This window comes from Coptis chinensis, chromosome 6 (assembly GCF_015680905.1).
Source record: "Coptis chinensis isolate HL-2020 chromosome 6, ASM1568090v1, whole genome shotgun sequence".
NCBI classification, from domain to species: Eukaryota; Viridiplantae; Streptophyta; class Magnoliopsida; order Ranunculales; family Ranunculaceae; genus Coptis; species Coptis chinensis.
In genome coordinates, this window is record NC_141461.1 from 80,495,909 (window position 1) to 80,522,476 (window position 26,568).

The following is a 26,568-nucleotide window of genomic DNA, read 5'->3' on the forward strand; positions in this document are numbered from 1 at the left end:
TCGCATCAATTTTGCGTAACGAGTTAGCAATCTATCAATTCCCTATTCAAAACGCACAACTAGAAACGTAATATACCGTCCAGATTTCAACATCTTACTCGCCAAATTTCGTATACCGGTATCTAATAACATCCACCGCGAAGTAACCACCAAAGTTTGCAAAACCCGGTTCAACTCTAAAAGAAGTTTGCCACCGCATACTCAAATCCCAATGAGTTCCGAACGTAAGAGCAGCTTATACTAAATAACATCACCGTAAAGCCATTGCAAGATAGAAATACCTTCAATGTGCCACGGTACCTACAAAGACGCGCCGCGATGGACAAGATCAAAGACCCCGCCAGGGATACGGTAATCTCTTAGTCCCCATGACGGCCGATATAGCCGGTAAAACAATAAAATTTAAAACTCAATCAACAAGAAATTTATAAACCATAGAAAACGAATTCAAGAATTACAAAACCAAAATAGCGAAAGACAAAATTGAACTTCGAAAAAAGTAGTATGGATACCTTTAAAAATCGGAAAGATGGTACCTTTGTCCGAGATGAAGAAATTGAGATGAACAAAAAACGCTTCCTTTAGTTCAATTTCATCAAATTTGGGGAAGATGAACGAAAATGAGGTGGAATTCGAATAGATCAAGAAACATAGAGAAAATCATCATGCGGGTTAAGAGGGAATGGTTTCTCTTTGTTGTATTCTTGAGTTGAGGTCGAGAACAAATCCAATTCTTTTGCACCGTTATGGTGTAGTGACCGTGGGTTTTCTCCGCGGGGAATCCTAAGAGTCGTAGAACTATAGAAGTTGTGGGGAGAGACCGAGAGAATAGCGGGAATCCAATTTGAATGAGTTTCGTACTGTGTTTTTTTTTTTCGCGTATTTGACTATTTGGCATAAAGTCATAAACCACGGTAGAAAGTGGAAAATTTATATACCACTGTTTATGTTTAAGGTAGTGGGGATGTGGAGTACTCTCATGCTGAAAAAAAAAAACTAACCATGGTATATGGCCCAACTTATCCCACGGTTTTCATGTAACTGTGGCATATACTAGTAAACCAATGACCAAAGAAATTTCCGCCGTGGTATATAAGTATTTCCCACGGTTTTTGGAAGAACCGTGGTATAAACGTTTTTATTGACCGTGGTATATGTGTCATTCTGTAGTAGTGAGTCTATTTGAAATAATCATAACAACACACTTGTAGGTGGTGCTGCACAATGAAATAGGTCTAAAATCTGAAATCTTTGAAGGATTTTGAACTTTAGGGATCATGCAAATGAAAGTGGAATTGAAATCTGATGGTAAGGTGTTTGAAGCAAAGGTAAAGCTTAATGCCTTGACAAAATCATCACTAACAAAAGACCAACAAGACTTGTAGAAACATGGGTTGAACCCATCCGAGCCTGGGGCTTTCATGTTGTCCATGGAGAATAGGACCTCTTTAATCTCTTCTGGCAGTACGTCATCAATGAGGGAAGTAACATTAGAAGAATCCAGCGTTGCTCTGACTTGCACCTCCTCAAAGATATCTAAGTTAACATAAGTCCTTTGGCCCAACTGCTTTTTGAGTAACAATGAAATCCACCACTTCTGCTCCAATAATCTTGTCACCATTACTATAAAAAATGGACCATATCTTATTCCTCATCCTTCTTTATTTTATAATGTTATGAAAGAAGGTTGTACATCTGTCGGCTTGCAGTGACCATTGACAACTTGTTCTTTGTTTGATGTCCTCATACTCCATCTTCAACAATTCTAAATAATCCAATCTTGCTTGTTTTTCTTGCATAAACAGGTAAGAATCCCCTTAATTTGCATTGAAACCTTTCTATAGGGGAAAGAGTTTAACTCTTGTAGACTCAGTTCTTTGACCAATATCTGAAATTTTTTGTTTAGACCAATTCTTTAGAGTGCCTTTTATAATCTTTAGCTTCTGGGCTAATATGAACAGAGGTTGCCCACTATCTGAGTATCCCAAGCTACTTTCACTATATCATTAAAAGAAGGATGTAAAACCTAAGCATTGTAGAATCTAAAATGGTGAGCATGCCTCACTAGAAAATACCAAGTAAGAATCATGGGGGTATGGTCAGAAACTCCTTGAGGCAAGAACTCAGCTTCACAAGCAGGAAACAGAGAACCCCAATGCACATTTATTAAACATCTATCAATTTTTGAGCATTTCCTTTTGGGACCTTCAATATTATTTGTCCAAGTAAAAAAGCTCCATGTACAGTTCATGTCAACTAGCCCGATAGAGTTAACACAATATGAGAAATTCGTTAGTTCTCTTGGATGAACTGGGGCACTTCTAAACCTCTCATGAGAAAATAAGATGTTATTGAAGTCACCACTAACACTCCATGGGAGGTAAAATTGTGGCTCAGTGAGACGAAATCATGCCAGAGCACGTGTCTCTCCCTAGGAGAATTACTTGCATAAACAATTGTTAGTAGAAAATTGTGATTTGTAGGTAAGACAATTACCTCACAATGGATCATGCATCTGGGATGTAGTTTTAATAAGAGTCACTTGTATGATGCCTGGGTCCCAGCAAAACCAAATTCTTCCAGAAGGTTCAACATTATAGTTGTTCAAAGAGGACTAGAAAGGACAACAATATCCTCTAATAGAGTCGAATCTGTCAGTTCTAACCTTTGTCTCAAGAAGCCTCATCATACACAACTTATTCTCTATTCTAACTTTATTAATCTCCCTCGTTTTAGCTTTATCATTGATGCCTCTAAAATTCCAAATACATAACTTTGATATTAAAATAAACAAAATATTTATTACCCTCCAATCCCCTTATAGAAAGAGAGATTACTTCCTTCTAAGGACTTTGCCTTTACATCTCCCCCTTCCCTTTACTGAACTTTAAATAAGGTTCTGCTCACTCTGCTTAGCCCTAGCATCTGTCACTAATGCCTTTTCAATTTGTTGTTTCTGCTGATTCCTTGTGACAGGGCTGATATAAGAGTGCGCGCAATAGGTGGGGCATCATGCTCTTTAACAATGTAATCAGTGAACACTTGACAAGACACATTGTCGAGTTCTTCTGCTGGAACTGGTTCCATATCCTTGTATAACACATGTTCCTCAACAAAGGCATTCACCTATTCTATAGAGCTTTCAAGAGCATCAAAGAAACGAGAGGATGGGTCTACAAAGTGTACCAATTATGTGTTTGCATTCAGCACAATTGTATCAGGTTCATCACTGGCTCTTCTTCTGGTACATGATCCAAAAGGTTCACATTCACCTGGTTTTCCCCATCTTCCAACACCGAGAATGGGTGTGGCACTACATTGATCTCAGGGAAGTAGTCTAATCTAATATTTCCATCTCTAAGAATCATAGCCCCACTGCTATTAACCCCATCCAGAGTTTCCACTGGTATCTCATCATTGGTCTCGTGTTCTTATAAAGTTGGTTCTCCAACATTGTTTATGAAATAGCTAATGCTTGCCTATTGTGGTTGGGAAGTTGTACTTCTAGGAACCCATACAGAATTTACCCTATTTGGGCATTTATTGGTATTATGCCCAAATCTCTTGCATATTGAACAAGTGGGGGGAACCCAAGGATACTCAACTACTCCGACAGTAGCAATTCTATCACCCCTAACTTAAACCTTTGGATACTTACAACTAACATTTACTTCAATGCACACTCGGGTAAAGTTGAGTCTCTGTCTCTTCTTAGTAGCTGCATCCCAACTCAAAGGTTTCCTAATTCTGCTTGCAATCATACTGATTCCTTTACATGTCCACAATTGCTTAGGAACTGCAGAGAATTTAACCCAAATAGGAATAGAGTTAATAAGGCTTCTTTGGTATTCTACTTCTTCAGACCATTATCGGATCATGAAAATTCTACCCGCCACAAAGACTGGGCCACCTTCAAGCACTTTCTTCCTATCTTTATCATTTGAAAACTTGAAATAAAACAGATCATCGTTTGTTGAGATTTCATAAGATGTTGTCTTCCATGTTTTCTCTAAAGTCATTTTCACTGAAGGAAAAGGAAGTCTTTTGTCAATGAAGAAAGCAACCACATAATCATACCAAAGGTCGCATCCCTCTTGGATTATTGAACTTGGTACGTCAACCACTCCTTCAACTTTGGATGTTTATATCTATTCTAGTGTGTCATCTACGGATACTGAACCTTGATTTGCAAAGAGAGAACTCCAGTTCATAGTAGCCCCACCCCGATACCAAACCTTGGTGTGAAACTATACCGTAAACAACAAAAATAAGAGGGAAAGAACGAGATAAGATGGTCTCTCCTACTTTGTTTTAACTAAAAGAGGTAAATTAAGGTGCACCAGATCAAAAGTAGGAAAAGACTAAGTAACTCTCGGTCGCCAACATAAGGTCCCCATTTTTACTAGTTGTTGTCTAATTTTTTGTTTTTCTCAAGAAGTAATCATACTAATTTTTACTAGTTTCTTTTTCTTAAGTAGTAAGATGTCCAGAGCTGCCCCTGAGTTTCTAGTGGCCCGAAGCCAACGATTAAAATGTGGCCCTATATGTGTCCATTCACATGTCAAAAACAAAAAATTAACGCATTTTTAGCCTCACGTTATTATTTGTTTTCTCCTATTTTTAGTCAATTTTTTTTTTTTTGTTTTATGTAACAAATAAGATTTTATACATCTTTTGATGTGATATGGTAATTTGTGAAGTAAAAAGTTGACTTAATACTTTCATTAGCCATAGCTTCAATTAAGCCTATAATTATATTGTTCTTAATAGTAAGTGTATATTGTGGACTCTAGTGGTGGCTTCTTACTTTGCCAAAATAATGGAGCCCAAAGCAGTTGCTTGTGTGAATTTGTCTTAGGGCCGGCACTGAAGATGTATTAATAATTTCAGGAGAGTAAAATGGTGAAAAGTGGCAAATGTATGAGGCTTAAATTGTCATTTTGAATAAGTCAAAGAAGTCTAAAAATGTTTAATCCTAATTGGGATGCTCTCTAATGAGAAGGGTGCACTCCACGTTATGACTTGAAGACAAATTCATAGTAAAAGTCACCCATAATGTAACTATGACTGACTTTACAGACCCATTCACGGATTCACCTTTGAATTGGATAGATGAAACCCAAAATAAATACAGCATCTCAAATACTTCACCAATTGATTAACTTTTTTCCGTTAAAATAAGTAGTGCTAAACTCAGAAATTAGGGACTAGCTCCCATTGTTGTTGGGCTTGACTCCACCCCGACACTCTTGATTAATCTAAAATTTTGATAAACCGATGTCTAATATGTTCTCGCTTTCAAGTTTCAATCAAGAAAAAGACAAATGCACTTGGTCATACATTTCTTAAGAATTACTCTGTTACTTGCGAAATTCACTGAGCGACTCAGTTATGTTAACTAAGTCAAACTCGAATTGTACTCAGTCCGCATATTTTGAAATTAAAATAAGTGATTTTTTGTTTAAAATATACTCTTTCAAAAATGTTTTAATTAGTATTATGCAATATATATAGGAAGGTAGAGTGTTAATAAAAATACTTTGATTAGGCATACTGTATTACGTATGTAGTCTTGCAATACAAAGTAGAACAGTAAACAACGGGAATGGGCGTTTAATATGAAATCCAAGAGGTTTGACTTTTTAAAGAGGAAGAAATGTTTTCCAAATTATGAATTCACAAGTTACGAGCCGAGTCAAAATTGGTAACGGCATGGAGTATACATTTGACCGAACTGGTTCAACCCTGTTTGCAATAACGTAACCTAAATTGATTTAGGCCTATATCATTTGCCCCATAGATTAAGGTAGCGTATCACGAGCCTAAACTGTACGTGTAGCTAGGATGCGTGGCTCGATCGGTTATATATGTGCCAAATGGTGTGCTGTAGTTCACCTCGGATTCCTGGTGTTTACCATATGTCTGATCCTGTGATTCATATTTCATTCCATTCAACACTGCTATGAATTATGAGAGAACACATTATCAAATTAAAGGAAAGTTTTCAAGTGAAAAAGCGTTTTTTTTTTTTGATTAAACTGAACTTTCATTTAAATTTCTCCATAAAGGAGGCATGATAAGTAACTCCATAGATCCAACTGTTTTGCCTACACATAACTTAAGTTCATCTGACAAAGTTTTGAACAATTTCAAGGATCGTTCGAGATTTCGTTCCAGACGTGATGTTTTTCCTGTTGGACGTAGTTTTAGTCTTTTGCGTCTTTCGAATTTTCTTTTATTAAAAATGGGGTCAAGGGGAGCTCGGTTGTATCAAAATTTGTTGGTTCATTATATTCCAAAGTTTCCGATTTATTTATTTGTTTATATATTTATTTTCTTGATGATGGTTTATTTCTAAGCGGATTCCCAAAGAAGATGAACCAAAATGTTTCACTAATAAAAATGAAAAAAAACAAACAAAAAACAAAACAAGGATGGGGTTTGCAAAATCCTATGAACTTTAGCTTGTAGGTTCACGGATAATGTTGGCTTATGTAGGCCGTTGGTGCATATATGTGTGGCTGTATTTTGGGCATTTTTATCAATGATATTAATTTGGGGTTTGTTTACTGATCAGAAAATATAATTTTTTTGACAACACTTGTTTCTTAAAATTTGAAAATGGTTTTTCCATCTTACTGGCCAAGTTATCACTTATCACACGCTTTTGCTAAATAAAATTAAGCAAAACTAATTTTCACCGTGCAGGTAAATTTTTGCAAGTGTTTTTGGCCTCAAGTACTAACAGTATTCCCTTGAACTGTCGGTCGTTACAATAGTTTGCCATTTTCAGTCACGAATGGAGTACAGAAAATAATTGCAAAAACCAAAAGTTCGTATGTTATAATCGTTAAATATAAAATGTGAACGTGATTAGCAGTGATCGTTCCTTCACTGAAAAGTGAGAATTAGTGAAAAACAAATACTTTAGGGAGGGAAACGTGATGAATAATTAGTTGCACATTTTTTTATTGTATAGAGAATATAATGAGTAATGTGGATGGTGGTGTAGATAGTTGGCTATTTTGTCAACATATCTAATTACATATTTACATATCAAGGTCCATGTTCAAAACTTCAAATCAAGCGAAGTATCTTCTTCGCACATACATTAATATATTAAAGAAGAAGTGTTCTAAATGATTCATTTGACATTTTCACATATAAATACGTCCAACATATTTCATTCAACACATTCCAGTTGTTGTTCTCTAAGAGTTTCAAAAGAAAAGTTCCAACTACTACATCAACTTTCATGGCTTCTTTTCACCTATGCAACTCTATAGCAAATGTCAATCAAACTAAAACGAATTTATCTCTAATGCTAGCTTCAAGCACTAGTAGCACCACAACTCCTATCATCAAACTCAACTCTAATCTTGGGAATCAATCTATTTCTTCTAAGCAAAACCATATCGCTAATCACATTGATAAGTCAATGGAACCATCTATCTCTTCTTCAACCAGCATAGTACCAGAGTTTCCTCTCAAGATTGGAATTATAGGCTTAGGCGAATTTGGACAGTTTTTGGCCAAGGCATTTAAGAGACAAGGTCACAATGTACTTGGGACATCTAGATCAGACTACTCAGAATATTGCCAAGAGCACGGCATTGAATTTTATCGGTGAGTACAATATGGAGTTTTTTTTTTTTTGAGTTCTATCATTTGGTCTAAGCGCTGATATCATCATTTCCTCCTGTAACACACACTAAAAATTCTTCTGTTTTTGTATCTGCAGACATGTGAATGGTTTGTGTGAGGCACAACCAGATGTCATATTAATTTGTAGTTCTATTTTGTCGACTGAGGATGTTGTTCGCAAAATTCCGTTTCACAAGCTGAAACCAAACACCATACTGGCTGATGTGTTATCTGTCAAAGAATATGCAAGAAACCTCCTTTTGGATGTTGTCCCAGAAGGCTTTGGTATCCTCTGTACACATCCAATGTTTGGTAAATTCAGTGGAAAAAACAGCTGGGAGGGACTGCGGTTTGTCTACGACAAAGTACGAATATCTGAGAATAGAATACAAGAACGAAAGTGCGAGCAATTTTTGAGTATTTTCCAAGATGAGGTTAGTAATTCAAAAGGATCTTGACGTACTCCGTCTTTCATGAATTTCGCCAATACATACTTATTTGTTTTATGATTTTTCTAACAAAGAGTAATTGTTCTTTATAGGGATGTCAAATGGTTGAGATGACATGCGAGGAACATGACCGATATGCCGCTGAAAGTCAATTTATCACCCATATGGTAGCAAGGATCTTATCAAATATGAATCTGGAGTCTACACCAATCAACACAAAAAACTATGAGACCCTCATGGAGCTGGTAATTAATTGATTATCCTTTTGTATTTTTATATACTTTGTACTTGTTACATTAAAAAAATATTTCTTTAATATAATATATAATTGACATTGTTCCATTGTTTCATGCAGACACATACAACCGTCAGTCATAGCTCTGATCTATTCGACGGACTCTTTTTGTACAATTTGAACGCCATGGAGCAGATTGAGAAACTTGATAGAGCATTTGAGACAGTGAAACAGAACCTATTCGGAAAACTTCGTTCTACATTGAGAACACAGATAGAAGAGAAGGTCACAATAGACACAAGTGCAGATAGACCATCGACTTATTTTCTACCAAACAGTAATAATGTAACAGATCTTTCTTCATTTTCCTTGGTTCCTAAGCAAGGAAAGCAAGATGCGTCAGTTGAACTTAAAACTGAAGTTCAACATGCCTCCGTATAAGTGTATAACACAACAAGTTGTGTAATTTTTATACTGTAAATTCTTTGTTTTTTTGCCAATTGTATCAATCATTGGTTGTTAATTACCATATGTTCTTTTATTCAATGAAACGTGTTTCAAGATAAATAAACAGTGAAAAGATCCGAATCGTTTTATTCAATGTTGGTCTAGGGTGTCAATAATGGTGTCAATAATGGAACTGTCAATTTTTTTTTTTTTTTTCGGTAATGGAACTGTCAATTAAGAAACTATAGCTTTAATCCGAATATTGCGCCGCCGCCTCGCCTCGCCCTATAGAAAACTTGCCTAGCACGTAGTATTGGTTGTTATTATTATATGCCCAAACTGAATTTGAAGAAATAAGGTTTTGAGGCTAAAAAACACCATCAAAAGTTTTGAGGACAAAGTCCTGGATTGCTGGAATTCTGTAATAAACAAACACAAAGCAAAATGCATCCACAAGCTGTTTTCCCATATATATACTGGTTTACTATTTTGCATGCTCCCTGTAGCCACATAGGCAAACACAGAACATGCTTCGATTGTGGCCTTTTGCCCTGAACAACCGTATCTCCATTGAAGTCCCCTCTCATGTTTGGAACAAATTAATGAACAATAGATTGAGGAAGTCAAACTCAGGCATGTTCCACCAGTACATGCGTACGGAGGAAGGGTTATGCCTTGTGGGTAGGATTTCTAGGGAGAAGAAAAACAAAGAAAAGAAAAGAAACACAACATTGTCCACTCTTTATGCGATTACTTAATATACTGTTGTGCTTCAGGATGAAATGGCTGTGTTGTTTTAGTACGCAGAGCTTGCGTTCTTTGTAAGTCTGTGACTATCTCTCTGGGTTTTTAGTATGATGTAGGCTGTCATACTAGAAATTAAGAGCATATTAGAAGTGTTTGTTGGGGATTCCATGAGCAGAATCTAAAGTTTTCTTTTATTTTGGTGATATTTTCAATGATACTGAATGTCTATGATCTTAAGTTCCATTGTGCTTGAGGTTCCTAGCTAGAATTTTCGTACTGGGAATTTCAGGAAGCAATTTGGCTAAGGCACCAATATATCAGAAGTGTTAGTTTGCATCACCCTCACCAGAACTCCTTTATGGAACTAATACTTTGTACTTTAAAAAAATTAAGTATGATTAGTTGTGGAACTAATACTGGCAGTGTTAATTTTCAGAATTTATCTCAGTAACCAAAGAAGTGCTGAAAAGTGTGAGGAACAAAAATTATCGAAAATGATATGATTGCACACTCATTTTGAACCAGAAAAACATTGAAGACTGAGGGGGAAATGGACCTTGCTCGATCAAAGGAACTTCCATATTATTTAATCACCATAACGTCAAATTTCTCTAACACCGTTTATAATTTGTATTAATTTTTATTTTATAAATTAATACAAATGAAAATTAATTTGTAATGTGGATAAAAAAATTAATATAAATTAATTTGTAATGTTGAAAAAAATTAATATAAATTTTCTAATTTGCAATGTTGAAAAAAAAATACAAATTAATACAAATTACAAACGGTATTAGAGAAATTTAACGGAAGTTCCTACATTGCAAAAATCAAATAGTTTGGTCCCCAAACTGTCTTGTCAAAAGATGTAAAGTTTGTTACCCTTTTTAGTCGTTTTTCGAATTTTATATCATGTGTTCGACCCAACTTACATTATGTCCAAAGTTCAAACCACCTTGTCGAAACGTTTAATCGACCGAGTGAAAAGGACATAAGTGGAAATAACATTTTCTCTGTCTTCGCTTATGTTGGTGTGTTCAAATAGGTTCACCACCTATTTTAGCAGTATATCAACTGATTGCTGAGATAGTGTCACCACTTAGACCATCTAATCTAATCTTATGGTTCTCAATTGCACAGGTAAAACAATTCTATTCCCTCTCTTGGTGATGTCATATGGGACTCACTCAATTTATATACCAAAAGCTCCAACCACCAAAGAGTTGCAACAAATTGATTGTGCTCAAACGAGTTCCTACATGTCTTACATCGTTCAAACTTTATAAAAAAAATGATTAAAAAGGGTATCAAATTTTACACGTTTTGACAATATGGAGACCAAACTTATTTTCTTGACAGTTTGGGGACCAAACTGTTTGATTTTTGCAATGTAGGAACTTCCGTCAAATTTCTCTAACACCATTTATAATTTGTATTAATTTTCATTTTATAAATTAATACAAATGAAAATGAATTTGTAATGTTGAAAAGAATTAATATAAATTTTCTAATTTGCAATGTTGAAAAAAAATACAAATTAATACAAATTAGAAACGGTGTTAGAGAAATTTAACGGAAGTTCCTACATTGCAAAAATCAAACAGTTTGGTCCCCAAACTGTCAGGAAAAAAAGTTTGATTCCCATATTGTCAAAAGGTGGAAAGTTTGATACCTTTTTTAGTCGTTTTTCGAACTTTATACCATGTGGTCGACCCAACTTACGTTATGTTCAAAGTTCGAACTACCTTGTTGAAACGTTTAATCGACCGAATGAAAAGGACATAAGTGGAAATAATATTTTCTCTGTCTTAGCTTATGTTGGTGTGTTCAAATAGGTTCACCGCCTATTTTAGTAGTATATCAACTTATTGCTGAGATAGTGTCACCACTTAGACCATCTAATCTAATCTAATCTAATGGTTCTCAATTACACAGGTAAAACAATTCTATTCCCTCTCTTGGTGATGTCATGTGGGACTCACTCAATTTATATACCAAAAGCTCCAACCACCAAAGAGTTGCAACAAATTGATTGTGCTCAAACGAGTTCCTACATGTCTTACGTCGTTCAAACTTTATAGAAAAAATGACTAAAAAGGGTATCAAACTTTAAACGTTTTGACAATATGGAGACCAAACTTATTTTCTTGACAGTTTGGGGACCAAACTGTTTGATTTTTGCAATGTAGGAACTTCCATCAAATTTTTCTAACACCGTTTATAATTTTTATTTTATAAATTAATATAAATGAAAATTAATTTGTAATGTTGAAAAAAAATTAATATAAATTAATTTGTATGGTTGAAAAAAATTAATATAAATTTTCTAATTTGCAATGTTGAAAAAAAAATTAATACAAATTAGAAACGGTGTTAGAGAAATTTAACAGAAGTTCCTACATTGCAAAAATCAAACACTTTGGTCCTCAAACTGTCAGGAAAAAAAGTTTGGTTCCCATATTGTCAAAAGGTGTAAAGTTTGATACCCTTTTTAATCGTTTTTCGAACTTTATACCATGTGGTAGACCCAACTTAAGTTATATTCAAAGTTCGAACCACCTTGTCGAAACGTTTAATCAACCGAGTGAAAAGGACATAAGTGGAAATAACATTTTCTCTGTCTTAGCTTATGTTGGTGTGTTCAAATAGGTTCACCACCTATTTTAGCAGTATATCAACTGATTGCTGAGATAGTGTCACCACTTAGACCATCTAATCTAATCTAATGGTTCTCAATTGCACAGGTAAAACAATTCTATTCCCTCTCTGGGTGATGTCATGTGGGACTCACTTAGTTTATATACCAAAAGCTCCAACCACCAAAGAGTTGCAACAAATTGATTGTGCTCAAACGAGTTCCTACATGTCTTACGTCGTTCAAACTTTATAGAAAAAATAACTAAAAAGGGTATCAAACTTTACACGTTTCGACAATATGGAGACCAAACTTATTTTCTTGACAGTTTGGGGACCAAACTGTTTGATTTTTGCAATGTAGGAACTTCCGTCAAATTTTTCTAACACCGTTTATAATTTGTATTAATTTTCATTTTATAAATTAATGCAAATGAAAATTAATTTGTAATATTGAAAAAAAATTAATATAAATTAATTTTTATTGTTGAAAAAAATTAATATAAATTTTCTAATTTGCAATGTTGAAAAAAAAAATTAATACAAATTAAAAACGGTGTTAGAGAAATTTAACGGAAGTTCCTACATTGCAAAAATCAAAAAGTTTGGTCCCCAAATTGTTAGAAAAAAAAGTTTGGTTCGCATATTGTCAAAAAGTGTAAAGTTTGATACCCTTTTTAGTCGTTACCATGTGGTTGACCCAACTTACGTTATGTTCAAAGTTCGAACCACCTTGTCGAAACGTTTAATCGACTGAGTGAAAAGGACATAAGTGGAAATAACCTTTTCTTTGTCTTAGCTTATGTTGGTGTGTTCAAATAGGTTCACCACCTATTTTAGCAGTATATCAACTGATTGCTGAGATAGTGTCACCACTTAGACCATCTAATCTAATCTAATGGTTCTCAATTGCACAGGTAAAACAATTCTATTCCCTCTCTTGGTGATGTCATGTGGGACTCACTCAATTTATATACCAAAAGCTCCAACCATCAAAGAGTTGCAACAAATTGATTGTGCTCAAACTAGTTCCTACATATCTTACGTCGTTCAAACTTTATAGAAAAAATGACTAAAAAGGGTATCAAACTTTACACGTTTTGACAATATGGGGACCAAACTTATTTTCTTGACAGTTTGGGGACCAAACTGTTTGATTTTTGCAATGTAGGAACTTCCGTCAAATTTCTCTAACACCGTTTATAATTTGTATTAATTTTCATTTTATAAATTAATACAAATGAAAATTAATTTGTAATGTTGAAAAAAAATTAATATAAATTAATTTGTATTGTTGAAAAAAATTAATATAAATTTTCTAATTTGCAATATTAAAATAAAAATAAAAATTAATAAAAATTAGAAATGGTGTTAGAGAAATTTAACGGAAGTTCCTATATTGCAAAAATCGAACAGTTTGGTCCCCAAACTGTCAGGAAAAAAAGTTTGGTTCTCATATTGTCAAAAGGTGTAAAGTTTGATACCATTTTTAGTCGTTTTTCGAACTTTATACCATGTGGTCGACCCAACTTACGTTATGTTCAAAGTTTGAACCACTTTGTCGAAACGTTTAATCAACCGAGTGAAAAGGACATAAGTGGAAATAACCTTTTCTCTGTCTTAGCTTATGTTGGTGTGTTCAAATAGGTTCACCACCTATTTTAACAGTATATCAACTGATTGCTGAGATAGTGTCACCACTTAGACCATCTAATCTAATCTAATGGTTCTCAATTGCACAGGTAAAACAATTCTATTCCCTCTCTTGGTGATGTCATGTGGGACTCACTCAGTTTATATACCAAAAGCTCCAACCACCAAAGAGTTGCAACAAATTGATTGTGCTCAAACGAGTTCCTACATGTCTTACGTCGTTCAAACTTTATAGAAAAAATGACTAAAGAGGGTATCAAACTTTACACGTTTTGACAATATAGAGACCAAACTTATTTTCTTGACAGTTTGGGGACCAAACTGTTTGATTTTTGCAATGTAGGAATTTTCGTCAAATTTCTCTAACACCGTTTATAATTTGTATTAATTTTCATTTTATAAATTAATGCAAATGAAAATTAATTTGTAATGTTGAAAAAAATTAATATAAATTTTCTAATTTGCAATGTTGAAAAAAAAAATTAATACAAATTAGAAACAATGTTAGAGAAATTTAACAGAAGTTCCTACATTACAAAAATCAAACAGTTTGGTCCCCAAACTGTCAGGAAAAAAAGTTTGGTTCGCATATTGTCAAAAGGTGTAAAGTTTGATACCCTTTTTAGTCGTTTTTCGAACTTATACCATATGGTCGACCTAACTTACGTTATGTTCAAAGTTCGAACCACCTTGTCGAAACGTTTAATCGACTGAGTGAAAAGGACATAAGTGGAAATAACCTTTTCTTTGTCTTAGCTTATGTTGGTGTGTTCAAATAGGTTCACCACCTATTTTAGCAGTATATCAACTGATTGCTGAGATAGTGTCACAACTTAGACCATCTAATATAATCTAATGGTTCTCAATTTCACAGGTAAAACAATTCTATTCTCTCTCTTGGTGATGTCATGTGGGACTCACTCAGTTTATATACCAAAATCTCCAACCACCAAAGAGTTGCAACAAATTGATTGTGCTCAAACAAGTTCCTACATGTCTTACGTCGTTCAAACTTTATAGAAAAAATGACTAAAGAGGGTATCAAACTTTACACGTTTTGACAATATGGAGACCAAACTTATTTTCTTGACAGTTTGGGGACCAAACTGTTTGATTTTTGCAATGTAGGAATTTCCGTTAAATTTCTCTAACACCGTTTATAATTTGTATTATTTTTCATTATATAAATTAATGCAAATAAAAATTAATTTGTAATGTTGAAAAATTTTAATATAAATTAATTTGTATTGTTGAAAAAAATTAATATAAATTTTCTAATTTGCAATATTAAAAAAAAAAATTAATAAAAATTAGAAATGGTGTTAGAGAAATTTAATGGAAGTTCCTACATTGCAAAAATCAAACAGTTTGGTTCCCATATTGTCAAAAGATGTAAAGTTTGATACCCTTTTTAGTCGTTTTTCGAACCTTATACCATGTGGTAGACCCAACTTACGTTGTGTTCAAAGTTCGAACCACCTTGTTGAAACGTTTAATCGACCGAGTGAAAAAGACATAAATGGAAATAACATTTTCTCTGTTTTAGCTTATGTTGGTGTGTTCAAATAGGTTCACCACCTATTTTAGCAGTATATCAACTGATTGCTGAGATAGTGTCACCACTTAGACCATCTAATATAATCTTATGGTTCTCAATTGCACAGGTAAAACAATTCTATTCTCTCTCTTAGTGATGTCATGTGGGACTCACTCAATTTATATACCAAAAGCTCCAACCACCAAAGAGTTGCAACAAATTGATTGTGCTCAAACGAGTTCCTACATGTCTTACGTCGTTTAAACTTTATAGAAAAAATGACTAAAAAGGGTATCAAACTTTACACGTTTTGACAATATTGGGAACAAACTTATTTTCTTGATAGTTTGGGGACCAAACTGTTTGATTTTTGCAATGTAGGAACTTCCGTCAAATTTTTCTAACACCGTTTATAATTTGTATTAATTTTCATTTTAAAAATTAATACAAATAAAAATTAATTTGTAATGTTGAAAAAAAGTAATATAGATTTTCTAATTTGCAATGTTGAAAAATAAAATAAAAATTAATACAAATTAGAAACGGTGTTATAGAAATTTAACGGAAGTTTTACATTGCAAAAATCAAACAGTTTGGTCCCAAACTAAAAAAAGTTTGATTTCCATATTGTCAAAAGGTGTAAAGTTTGATACTTTTTAGTCGTTTTCGAACTTTATACCATGTGGTCGACCCAACCTACGTTATGTTTCGAACCACCTTATCGAAACGTTTAATCTGCCTGGTGAAAAGGAGGAAATAACTAAAAACCTAATCTTAAATATGTAAACTGCAAAACTCTAAAACCCTACTGTAGTAGAACCCTTTTTATTTCCACTTCCTCTTTTTCACACAGAGAGAGAAAAAGAGAAGAGACCATTACAGAGAGTTGGTTAACATAATGGGTCGCATGCATTCTCGTGGGTAAGTTAGTTTTCACTTTACTTATACTCTTCCAACATTTCAAACACCTTTTTATTTAACTTTTTCAGGAAGGGTATTTCTTCATCAGCATTACCATACAAGAGAACACCACCATCATGGCTAAAGACCTCTTCACAAGACGTAAGAAAATATAATGAACACTCCCAACTTTTTTAAATTGAGTCCTATTATGTTTTAATATTTTGTTATTATTATTGTTATTATGGAAGGTTGATGAGAGTATTTGCAAGTTTGCCAAGAAGGGGTTGACCCCATCTCAGATTGGTGTACTTTTACGTGATTCACATGGTATTGCTCAAGTTAAGGTTGTTACTGGAAGCAAGGTTTTGCGTATTCTCAAAGCTCACGGTACGTCTTTTTTTTATTTGGTTTGTTGGTGTACTTGTTTCAAATGTTGGTTTTTTGAAGAATTGGTGATTCATTAGGACTTGCACCGGAAATTCCTGAGGATCTGTATCAATTGATTAAGAAGGCGGTTGCAATTAGAAAGCATTTGGAGAGGAATAGAAAGGATAAGGACTCAAAGTTTAGGTTGATTCTGGTTGAGAGTAGGATTCACCGACTTGCTCGTTACTATAAGACTATCAAGAAGCTCCCACCAGTGTGGAAATAGTGAGTATTTGCTTCTCTTTAGTCTTTAATTCCTTGTTCATTGTATTTATGTTAGTTGGTATGGCTATCTTATATTCTTATTGCTAGACTTGGTAATTTGTATCTTGCGATATAAAAATATGAAAGTTTTGTATGTTCTGGAACTTAGTTGCTTGGCTGTTAGTACATTCTTACTACAAATATGAAATTTTAATAGTATCCGGAGAAACCAAAAATCCCTAGGAGCTGGACTTTTCGAATTTTCTTTTTCATAGTTGCTATCAACAGGAGCTTGTCTCTCAAATTTGGTTGATTAAGCGGAAATCCATTGCTAAATCGGTCCGGGAGCGATTAGCGATTAGTCCTAATTGGACTTAATCTGGGATTAGTTGGGAACTAGTTGGGGGATTGTCCCAAATAAGAAATTTTTCCTCCCTCTAGGTAACACATAACACATATGCCACACATAAATAATAGCTTAAAAAAACAGTACATATTGAACTGAATGAAAAGCTCCCTATTAATTGGAATAAAAGTGCCGATTAATTGATCCCAGTTAAATATGACTTTGTTTTCATACTTGGTTCAGTCCACTAGCGCATAGTAATAAAAAAAAAATAGCCGGATAGCGATAACTCGCCGCTTAAACTGCACAGCCTAAATTAGCTACTTTTGTGGGGAGGTTGGACGTTGTCTATTGATAGTGAAAAATTGTAGTAGAGGTGAAAAACAAACAGAGAAGTAGTTTGTACATGTAGTATCTGGCTTTTATGGGCGCGGGGTTTGGCGGTTAAGCCTCTCTTCCCTCCATCTGCAGGTGGAGCACTGTTGTGCGGCCACCTATACTTTCAAGTTTCAACTACACTACTCATTGGTTTGTTTTGAGATTCAGCATGGGTAATGAGATTTTGAAACAGTAGTGAATTTTTTTCTATAAGCTTCTTGTTACTTTTATCCTGATTACATTTTATAATAATTTTTGTTTCAAACTGATCCAAAAAAAAAGAGGATATTTTCATGGATAATATTGTTACTGTTAGATCATGTGAATATTAATTTGGTTTAGCTGTCTTATGAATTCATTCTGGGTGTTCTTTACTGCTGCCCAGCCTTTATTGTTGTCCTTAATATAAATGAATGCTTGTTTCTCATACTCCTGAATTGCTTAAATCATCTCCAATCGTCTGCTATTTCCTCAGTAATAAACGAGTGTTACATTTATTGATTTCATTCATGCTTATTAAAATCAAAATGACGTTCATCATACATTAATTGAAAAGAAATCCACATACCTGATTCAGTTGGTGGTGTGGTACAGAATAGGAGCTTCACCATTTGAACAAGAATGAAGTTGAGGTAGAAGTTAGGGGTTTGTGGGTAATATTGGAAGAGATATGGGATGAAGCCTCTATGCTAACTAAATGGGTTTGAGATGTACTTTAGGTGGCACGTGGATATCAACGGTAGGTCTGCATCCCAAATGGCATGTTAAAAGTGGACAGTCAGTACACCTTCTGTCTTACCATGCAGTGTGTACATCTGTTTTGGAGTTGATTTTGCTATCATGCCATCTGCATACACTGTACAATGTGGGGATGCAGTAAAATCAGTGTTACAGTTGGAGTTGGTCTAAGAGATGCTAACTTGGAAAATGTTATTCATTTAACCTTTTCTTTGTCTTAGCTTATGTTGGTGTGTTCAAATAGGTTCACCACCTATTTAGCAGTATATCAACTGATTGCTGAGATAGTGTCACCACTTAGACCATCTCCACACGTAACAGTGTTTTCACTGCATACGCTCACCGTAAGTTGCATGGGTAGCAAGATATCAAAATGAACACACTAACAGCTTTACACAATTACACCATTGCAAGCCAAGACAGATGGCGGTTGAGTTTTTGTGTTATCAGGTGTGACACACTAGGTTTCCAAGTACGTCTAGAGCCGCCTTGGCAGTGCTTTTTGACAATAACCTGGAACTTTTAGCTGCCCTTGACTGAGTTGACACTTCCATTGATAACACAGATGAAATGTCTACAGGCTGCACATCATTTGTGATGAATTCCTACGATTGATGTACATGCATTACCAACAATTCATCTCATATTAGATCTACACCATTTCGTTTGGTGTGAGGTTTTATCATGTATCTCGTCACTATGGTACCTGTCGCCATCTGCCTCTACTTCGGTCTGGTTCTCCTTGTCATCTATTTTCTCCAATGCTAACAAAATCAGATTTGGGATTAATTTTTTAAATTAGTCAATCTTTATTTAGGTATTGTTTTGTTTAGAAAGCATGATGGATTAGGATATAAGGTATTGTTAGTTAGTAACAAATAACTAAAGTTCAGTTACTGAATAAAGGAATTCTATACGCAAGTAATATCAGAATTTAGGTGTATAAATGTTAGAAGGTAAATTGGAATATAACTGAAAGAAGGGCCAAAGGAGAGGGGATACTACAACATCAAGCCACCTTTGTCGGTGTGGCCGTGTGGGAGAATGTCGTCAAGCCATAGGATTTGGTGAATTAATTCAGATGCCACTTCAACTGGCACATGATCTACCCTGCATGCTTGTAATCTTCCCCGCACATATTTCCAAAATTAGGACATACCAGAGTGATAAAGGTGATCCTGGATAATGGGTTCTAATAGCCCAAACAGCCTCTTCACATGCAGGGGTAACGCTGCATACATTGGACCCTTCCCTGCAATGGCGTAGCCTCATGCGCTACGCTAGCCCTGGAGATCACAGGTTCACATTGTGGGAGCAGCCTCCTGGCAACTAGAAGTAAGGTTGTGTAGATATTGATCCCCCCCTAGTGGGAGCCTAATGCACTGGGCTTGGTCTATCATATTAAGGGGGATACAGATGCAAGACTAGCAGAATAACAGTCTGTTGGAATTTTTCCAAACATGAAGAAATACAAAACGGTTGGAGATGGTCTTGTTGGAGTATCTGTCCTTTTTTGTCAAAGCAATAGAAAGTTACCCAGTTAGTAAGAATTTTCAAATCAGTATACATGTATTATAACAGTATTAATGCACTTGACAATCAATTTCCATTTTTGGATTTTGTGTTCATCATTGGTCTTGGAAGGTCTCTAGAAAACACTTTTAGATCAACAGTATGATATTTTTGCTAAACCATGATGTACAACAAATCAGATCTTTGCCACATACACCATCTTTCTTCACCATGTCACTGACACACTGTAATTTGCTATGTTACATGGACGTGCCATATTTCAAAAATAATCCGTGTTGGATACGTATCCACGTGTCCGTGTCAGACGCACACAAACCCTTACTGTATGGAATATACCTCAATTTTTTATAATTCGCCGTGTCAGACATTTCCCAGATACGGACACACGTATCTGTGTCAATGTAACTTAGGCATTTTGCCTTTTCTTTTCTTTTCTTTGTCTTTTTGCATGTTTACACACATGCCAAGAAACTTCACTCATATCGTGTCTCTCGAAGGTATAGAACCTTTAGATTGTTCTAAATCCTCGATTGATAGCATTTTCCCAAAAATTTGTTTGTCCATAAGGAATCTTTATGTGGAGGGAGAATGGTGAAAAACAATCTTGCATTTGAGATTGAGTTTAAAGGTGTCATATTTTAGAGTGTTGGAGTTTTCTTGAAACACTGATTAATGGCTGATTTTGGAAAGTTAATTCTGGTATGATGTATAATTACATAGTATGTGAGAGGGCAGAGGAATAAAGAGGCAAAATGAAAGTGCTTGCTTGGAAGAGAGATAAGATGTACAAATGGCGTGTAGTTCTACACTTCTACGTAGCTTTTAGTGTTTAAATTCATTAATGTCGTAATGTTTTGCCTTAACTTTAAACTTGTGTTTTTTTAAAAAAGAATTAGGAGAAAAATAATTACTTTTCTTGCACTGGAGCCTGGAGGGCATGCCAATCTTCATGAGCAGGCAGCAATGGCCAATTGCTAGTGTAAGAACAATTCTGACGGGAAACATTGTTGAAATGCATTCTAAAATTGCATTGCCGTTAATAATTAACAATGAAGCTTTCCCTTTGTCTACTGTCTTCCATGTCTTATTGTGACTATTAGTAGTAGAAAACTTGAAATCAATGGAAATTGGTTGCTGTTTCTTGTGATCTAATTAGACGTTTTATTTAATTATTGTCAGTTATTCTCAATTGTTTTCTTGAACATTGTTAATTATTCTTATACTCAATTGTTATTGTTATTATAATTTAGTTTAACACAGCAAACTAGATCAATTTCATATCCTTTGCTGACAGATGTGCATTACTTTTGTGCAGCGAGTCTACCACCGCCAGCACTCTTGTAGCCTAGAGTGGTATGTTGCTTTTACAACTTTATAATGAATTATTGGTATTTCGTACTTAGTCAAATTGGGCCATCGGCTCATTAATTATTTTGGGTTCACTGCTATGTGTAAGTGATATATACACACCTATAATGTTTTTGATGATAATTTTTTTGTTCATTACAATTTATGTTTCTTGACAATTTGACTAGAATGCTGCCTGTTAGCATATATGTCTCTTGTCCATTGCCACAAGAATGTACGTACAAGAACAACCAAGTTTTTCCCAACTAAGATGATCCGATGTGTTTAATATGATACTTGGTTTTGGTTGGGTTATGGTTTTCTGTTTCTAGTTTTTGTTTTCTTAATTTGGTTCTCTAAGAGATCTGTACGGCTGGTTAGACGCCATCCTCCCATAATCCCATTACAGGGAGATTAGAGTTTAGATTCTAACTCTGAATTCTGAAATTGGAACTCCCGCTTATACACAGACGGGGATCTAAGTGCCACTTGGATGTTGAATATATCTGACTCTACTCATCTACTGTCTCCTGGTAAATCTGATTCGATGGAATTTCGTTTCATACACAAATGTGAATACTTACTTTCAGTGAATCAGAGTCCCGAATTATTTTAAGGACTAGCTGACATCGACAATTGACCTCTCACCGAAAGCTCAATCCCGAAGATTCAATAATGTTTTCTAAAAGATTGACTATAAAAATGTTTGGGTAACTGGTAACTCATTTCTTCATACGTAGATATTGCTGTGGAACTTTCTTGATTTGAACTTTAATTCAGTCATCTAGGGACACTCCTGAAAATCCATAGTTTCTGCACTCAAATCTAGTCCAGATCAGTGAAGGGTGTATTTGATTTGTAGGAATTATTCCCACATTTATCTTTAAAGATTTGTAGGCTTAGTTAGTACATTTTAGTGAGAATGTCCCAAATTCTAGAGGGTGTCTGTCGTCCTGAGAACTTCCAGATAAACAATGTTTGTGGTGAAAAGTTATCACAGAACGGGATTTGGTCTTCTATTTCAAAATACCCACTAAAAGGGAGTAACCCCCTACCATGAGATATGATTTATGAATCCGTGAACTCTATGCAAAATTGCAAATTGAGTGGTGCCGTGGGTGGGTACATAGAAATGTCATCAGACGCGCCTGAAACCGTTACTAAACAATCCGCACACTAGCCACCTTAGAATTGAAATTCTAAGATTTGAAGCCCAAACTAGAGAACCCAAAAGGTTTGGGCTAGGCTTGTTGAAGCAGATCTGACCTAACCATCTTGAGGTTCAGCATGAGTATTTTCGTGCGCTACTTGAAGTCTTCAACAATCGACATTACCATGCAAAAGGGCAGGGCACGCAGGTTTGATATACAAAAAGATAATTTGTAATATAATAAGAATAATCTCAATCACTTCAGAAACAACAAAACTTAAAAATCTACTTTCCTCTCACATCACATTAGCATTAAGAGCCCAAGAACAAAAACCCCCAATCTCAAGTTAAAACTATCTCTTGAACCACGATTATAAAATTGCTCCGCTTGATCTTTAGGAACTGTAGATGGAACTGTAGGTTCAGCGTAAGGTGGTGGAGGAGGCTGATTGAGACTTGGAGGCAATCCAAGACCATGTTTAACACTAATCTCAAAAGCCATCCCTTGTGCACATTGTACACCATCATCAGCATCTGAGAAAAAATAGTTGGTTACTTCACTAGTCAACGCAACGGCTAAAGTCAATGGGACATTGATCTCATTTCCACCACTGTAAACAAATGTATCTGTATCCAATGCATCTGCAGAATCACAAGCTTTATACGTTGTTTGGTTGTACGTCTGGATCACTGTTTGATTCGTTGTTGTCTTGAAAACTAAAAATTAAGACCATTTGATTAGTACATGGTCGTAAAATGTTTATGAAGAAGCTTTTTCCCACTCTGTGTAAAGTGAGCTTTCAGCGGTTGGATGCAGTTAGTCAGTTTGATGCTAATTATGCATTGAAACTTAACTGCATCTAACCGGTTACGGTTTACTCAGTGTAATCCATGAGCAATGTAATTCAGATCTCAATGAAATACATTCAGACTCGACCACTCGGGATAACATGATTTCATAGCATCCTGAAGAAATTATAATGGACTTAAAAATCAATGAAATATTGAGTGGCGGTTTTACTTACTGAGGAAGTCCCCAAGATTGAAGACTTGGGTTGAGGCCCATTTAGAATAATTGGCAGATGTGGTATTGGTTGAAGTATTGAATAGCCATCCAGCTGAATCTCCAACAGTGTGATTTGTGTAAGACTGTGAAGCAACGCATGTAATAAGAAGAGAAATGACCAATAGATTTGCTGTTCTTGCTGATCTCATGATTTTAAGCTGATTAAGAATGGTGCTGGAAGAGAGCAGCTCTTATTCCTTTCTGATGTTCGAAGTTTTGATTGGTTGGGAAAAGGGAGCGTGAAGTCAAGAATGAGAGGTGGGAAAAGAGTAGAAAAGTGTGATTTTAAGCACATGAAAGTATGAAACAGGTAGTAGGGACGTGGTGTATGTGTACTAGAGTACAAATAAAAGGAAAAAAACACTTCACAGTTCACAAGATATAATGTCACCAAAAAGAATATAAAAAAAAATGTCACCGTCCTCTTTCTACAAAGATGCCCAGGGGAGTGATTCACGGGACACCATTAATTTGTATTGAGAATTTGAGATATTTGCAGCTAGGGCTTCATTGGATCGGTTTGGGTCGGATTCAGGAAAATCTGAAACTGGGGGTTGAATTCTGGAAAATCCGAAACTGAACTAAAAAGATAATTGGTACCCGAAACCAAACCGAACTGATCCGACCCGACTTAAACCAAAAATTATAAAATTAATTAAATTCTAAATCAAATCAATTAATTTTAGACACACAATTGATAAAACCCATACAAAATTAATCGTAAATATTACTAAAATACCATCTTATCAGTTTGGTAGAGGACAAACCCGAAACCAAACTAATATCTTATCGGTTCGGTTCGATTTTGATTCAGTGGAGATCAAACTAAATTTTCAAAACCCAAACCATTTTTTATTGGTTTGATTCGATCGGTTATCAGGTTATCAAAACCCATTGATAGCCCTACTTGCAGGCTTGCTGTGTGTTGGGTGTATTGCAACGATGACATCCAATTAGGCAGCTGAGTGCATCCCCTTAACGATACAATTTTTTTTTTGCTAACCAGGCTCCAGGCTAGCTTACGCACACCTCGACTAATCTCGGAGCCCTGGTTGGAAATTCATCTGGGTATTGTTTTGCCAATGACTTTGAGGGGAATCGAACTAGTGACCACTGAGAACAAACCCAAGGTCGGACCAGTTGTACTACCCCTCAAGGAGTCAAGGCAAGCGAATATAGAGCACTAGCAAATCTAATGAGATATGGAGCACATATAGCAACATGGATGTGATTATGTGAACTTGTGGGATTTCAAATGGTCAGTGTTCTAAAAAATGCTAGACGATAGTCGGGCGGTGGGAGAGCGCCTAGGCGTTTGGCATTGCCTAGACCGGCTAGGCACTAGCGGTTGTTTTTCCTAATATATATAGTAATACACACCTATACTACAAGAAATAAAGAAAATTATTTACTATAACTCAAAAAATAAACACAAAAAAAAATACTTATTACAAAAATGCATAATAGTTAAAGAATATCGACTTCATATAAAAACACACTTTTGTTATAATGGTATATAATTTACATTAGACTTTAATATTTTAAATTCATTCAAATCTTAAGTCTATACGGGCATTTAATTTTCGACATTTAATCATTCAAAAAAAAAAAAATGACTGGACCGCCTAGCCCGCCTAATCGGTCTGCCTAGACTCGCTTAGTCGGTCACTGATTTTTTAAATGATTTGGGCCTAAGCGAATCGGTTGGACACCGCCTAGCGCCTAGAAACCGCCTAGACCGATTTTTAGAACAGTGCAAATGGTAGTTGAGTTGGCAATGTCATGCGGCTCTCGTGATTGATGGCGGGTTAGCCCTCTCGAAATCTACCAAGGTCCAATATCAGTTTGTCTTTTAGTCTGTTTATGGGCCTCACTCTGACGGTTCACAAAACTTAGCAATGCACACATTTCTACCTGGAAGAAATTAGCTAAAACAGTTTTTAAGTGCACTACCTAATTAAAGATCACGAGTTTGTTTGTGTCTATTATCATGTCTCTGGAAATATTCAAGATATCACATGTTCAAATGTGTTAAGACGGGTAGTTAGCTTATCAGTGTCACACGGTCCTAAGTCCAGGTTAGTTTTCAGGGTTCTGACATCCATCAATGAGAAGTAGCGAGTATGTGTTCGTAAATCGTAATGACGTACCGTCCTAAGTACCCCTCCCCCCCCCCGGTTGGTTATTCCTTGTTTCTTCTTTACACTATTTGACTAACTAATAACTAGGAATATTCAAATGCTTGATTACCTTTTTCTTACTGTTAGTCAGTGTTACTGACCAGCAGTTATGTTTCGATGTTTGAAAATTTGGCTGCCCCATAGTGCAATGCTAATATGGCATACCAAGTTGACCATGTGTTTAGGGGGGGAGACCCTAATTTCTCATCTAGTGGGGGGGAAATCCCAATTTGCTCATCTAGTGTTGGGGTAACACTAGTTCGCCTTTGTTTTTTTTTGTTTGTAGAGATAGTTGTGGAGCTCGAGATGGGCACGTGGCAGTCAAAGCACTAGTTGAGTTTTGTATGGGCGGTACTGATGTTGGACTTTTGGATGAAATGTTTCTGAGCTATGGATATGCATTATTTGATTTGAGAGTTCGCACTTGAAACGGTTAGAGGAAAGGTCGCGTGTGTGGGTCATTGATGATGGAAATGACGGTTTTCCATCTAACGGATGGTGTTCATCTGGTGCTAGTATATAAAACAAGGAAGTTTGCAGGAGAGGAGTTTATTTTGGAACTATTGGAAGTTGTTGAGTGATGTAAAAGGTCTGTGTGGTTGATTATTCTGGTGGAGGTTTGCGAGAAGGAGTGGAATCTGCGTTAGTGAGAAAGGTGCGTTTTCTTTGATCTTTGTAATAGGTTATTTGTTTTGAATTGTGTATGTTTCATTTTTGGCTAGGAAAGGTTTGGTTTAAGTTTGTGTAGCATATGAGTGTTTTTGTATTTGTAGTGTAAGTGTGGTTATGAAGTATGGTTGGATTTTTGGTTGTGCTATAAATAGTGATAGTGATAGTTCTGATGATACTTATGTAGGAGAGGAAAAATCTCTTAGTGAGGAAGAAAGTGGTTGTTCGGAAGAGATAGTGTTTGTAGTGAATGTCGAGTGCCTGACATGATTGTTGAGAGTC

At 35.4% G+C, this 26,568-nt stretch overlaps 3 protein-coding genes across 3 annotated transcripts; 2 read left to right on the forward strand and 1 right to left on the reverse strand.

The window, feature by feature from the left end:
- The first annotated feature begins 7,188 nt into the window (after positions 1-7,188).
- Positions 7,189-8,929, forward strand: LOC147494734 (arogenate dehydrogenase 2, chloroplastic-like). The gene is made up of 4 exons (XM_086569233.1): positions 7,189-7,626; positions 7,742-8,078; positions 8,186-8,338; positions 8,449-8,929. Exons 1-4 carry the CDS (start codon positions 7,256-7,258, stop codon positions 8,767-8,769), a joined length of 1,182 nt encoding a protein of 393 aa, XP_086425359.1. The 5' UTR covers positions 7,189-7,255; the 3' UTR covers positions 8,770-8,929.
- A 7,101-nt stretch (positions 8,930-16,030) lies between these two features.
- LOC147494735 (small ribosomal subunit protein uS15-like) lies at positions 16,031-21,536 on the forward strand. The gene is made up of 5 exons (XM_086569235.1): positions 16,031-16,267; positions 16,336-16,408; positions 16,498-16,636; positions 16,714-16,900; positions 21,190-21,536. The coding sequence occupies exons 1-5, from the start codon at positions 16,245-16,247 to the stop codon at positions 21,221-21,223; spliced, it is 456 nt and encodes a 151-aa protein (XP_086425361.1). The 5' UTR covers positions 16,031-16,244; the 3' UTR covers positions 21,224-21,536.
- Positions 21,537-22,580: 1,044 nt separating this feature from the next.
- On the reverse strand, positions 22,581-23,740 carry LOC147494736 (early nodulin-like protein 18). Its single transcript, XM_086569234.1, has 2 exons — positions 23,397-23,740; positions 22,581-23,088 (listed from the first exon to the last, which is right to left on the reverse strand). Exons 1-2 carry the CDS (start codon positions 23,584-23,586, stop codon positions 22,673-22,675), a joined length of 606 nt encoding a protein of 201 aa, XP_086425360.1. The 5' UTR covers positions 23,587-23,740; the 3' UTR covers positions 22,581-22,672.
- Between the last annotated feature and the right edge of the window lie 2,828 nt (positions 23,741-26,568).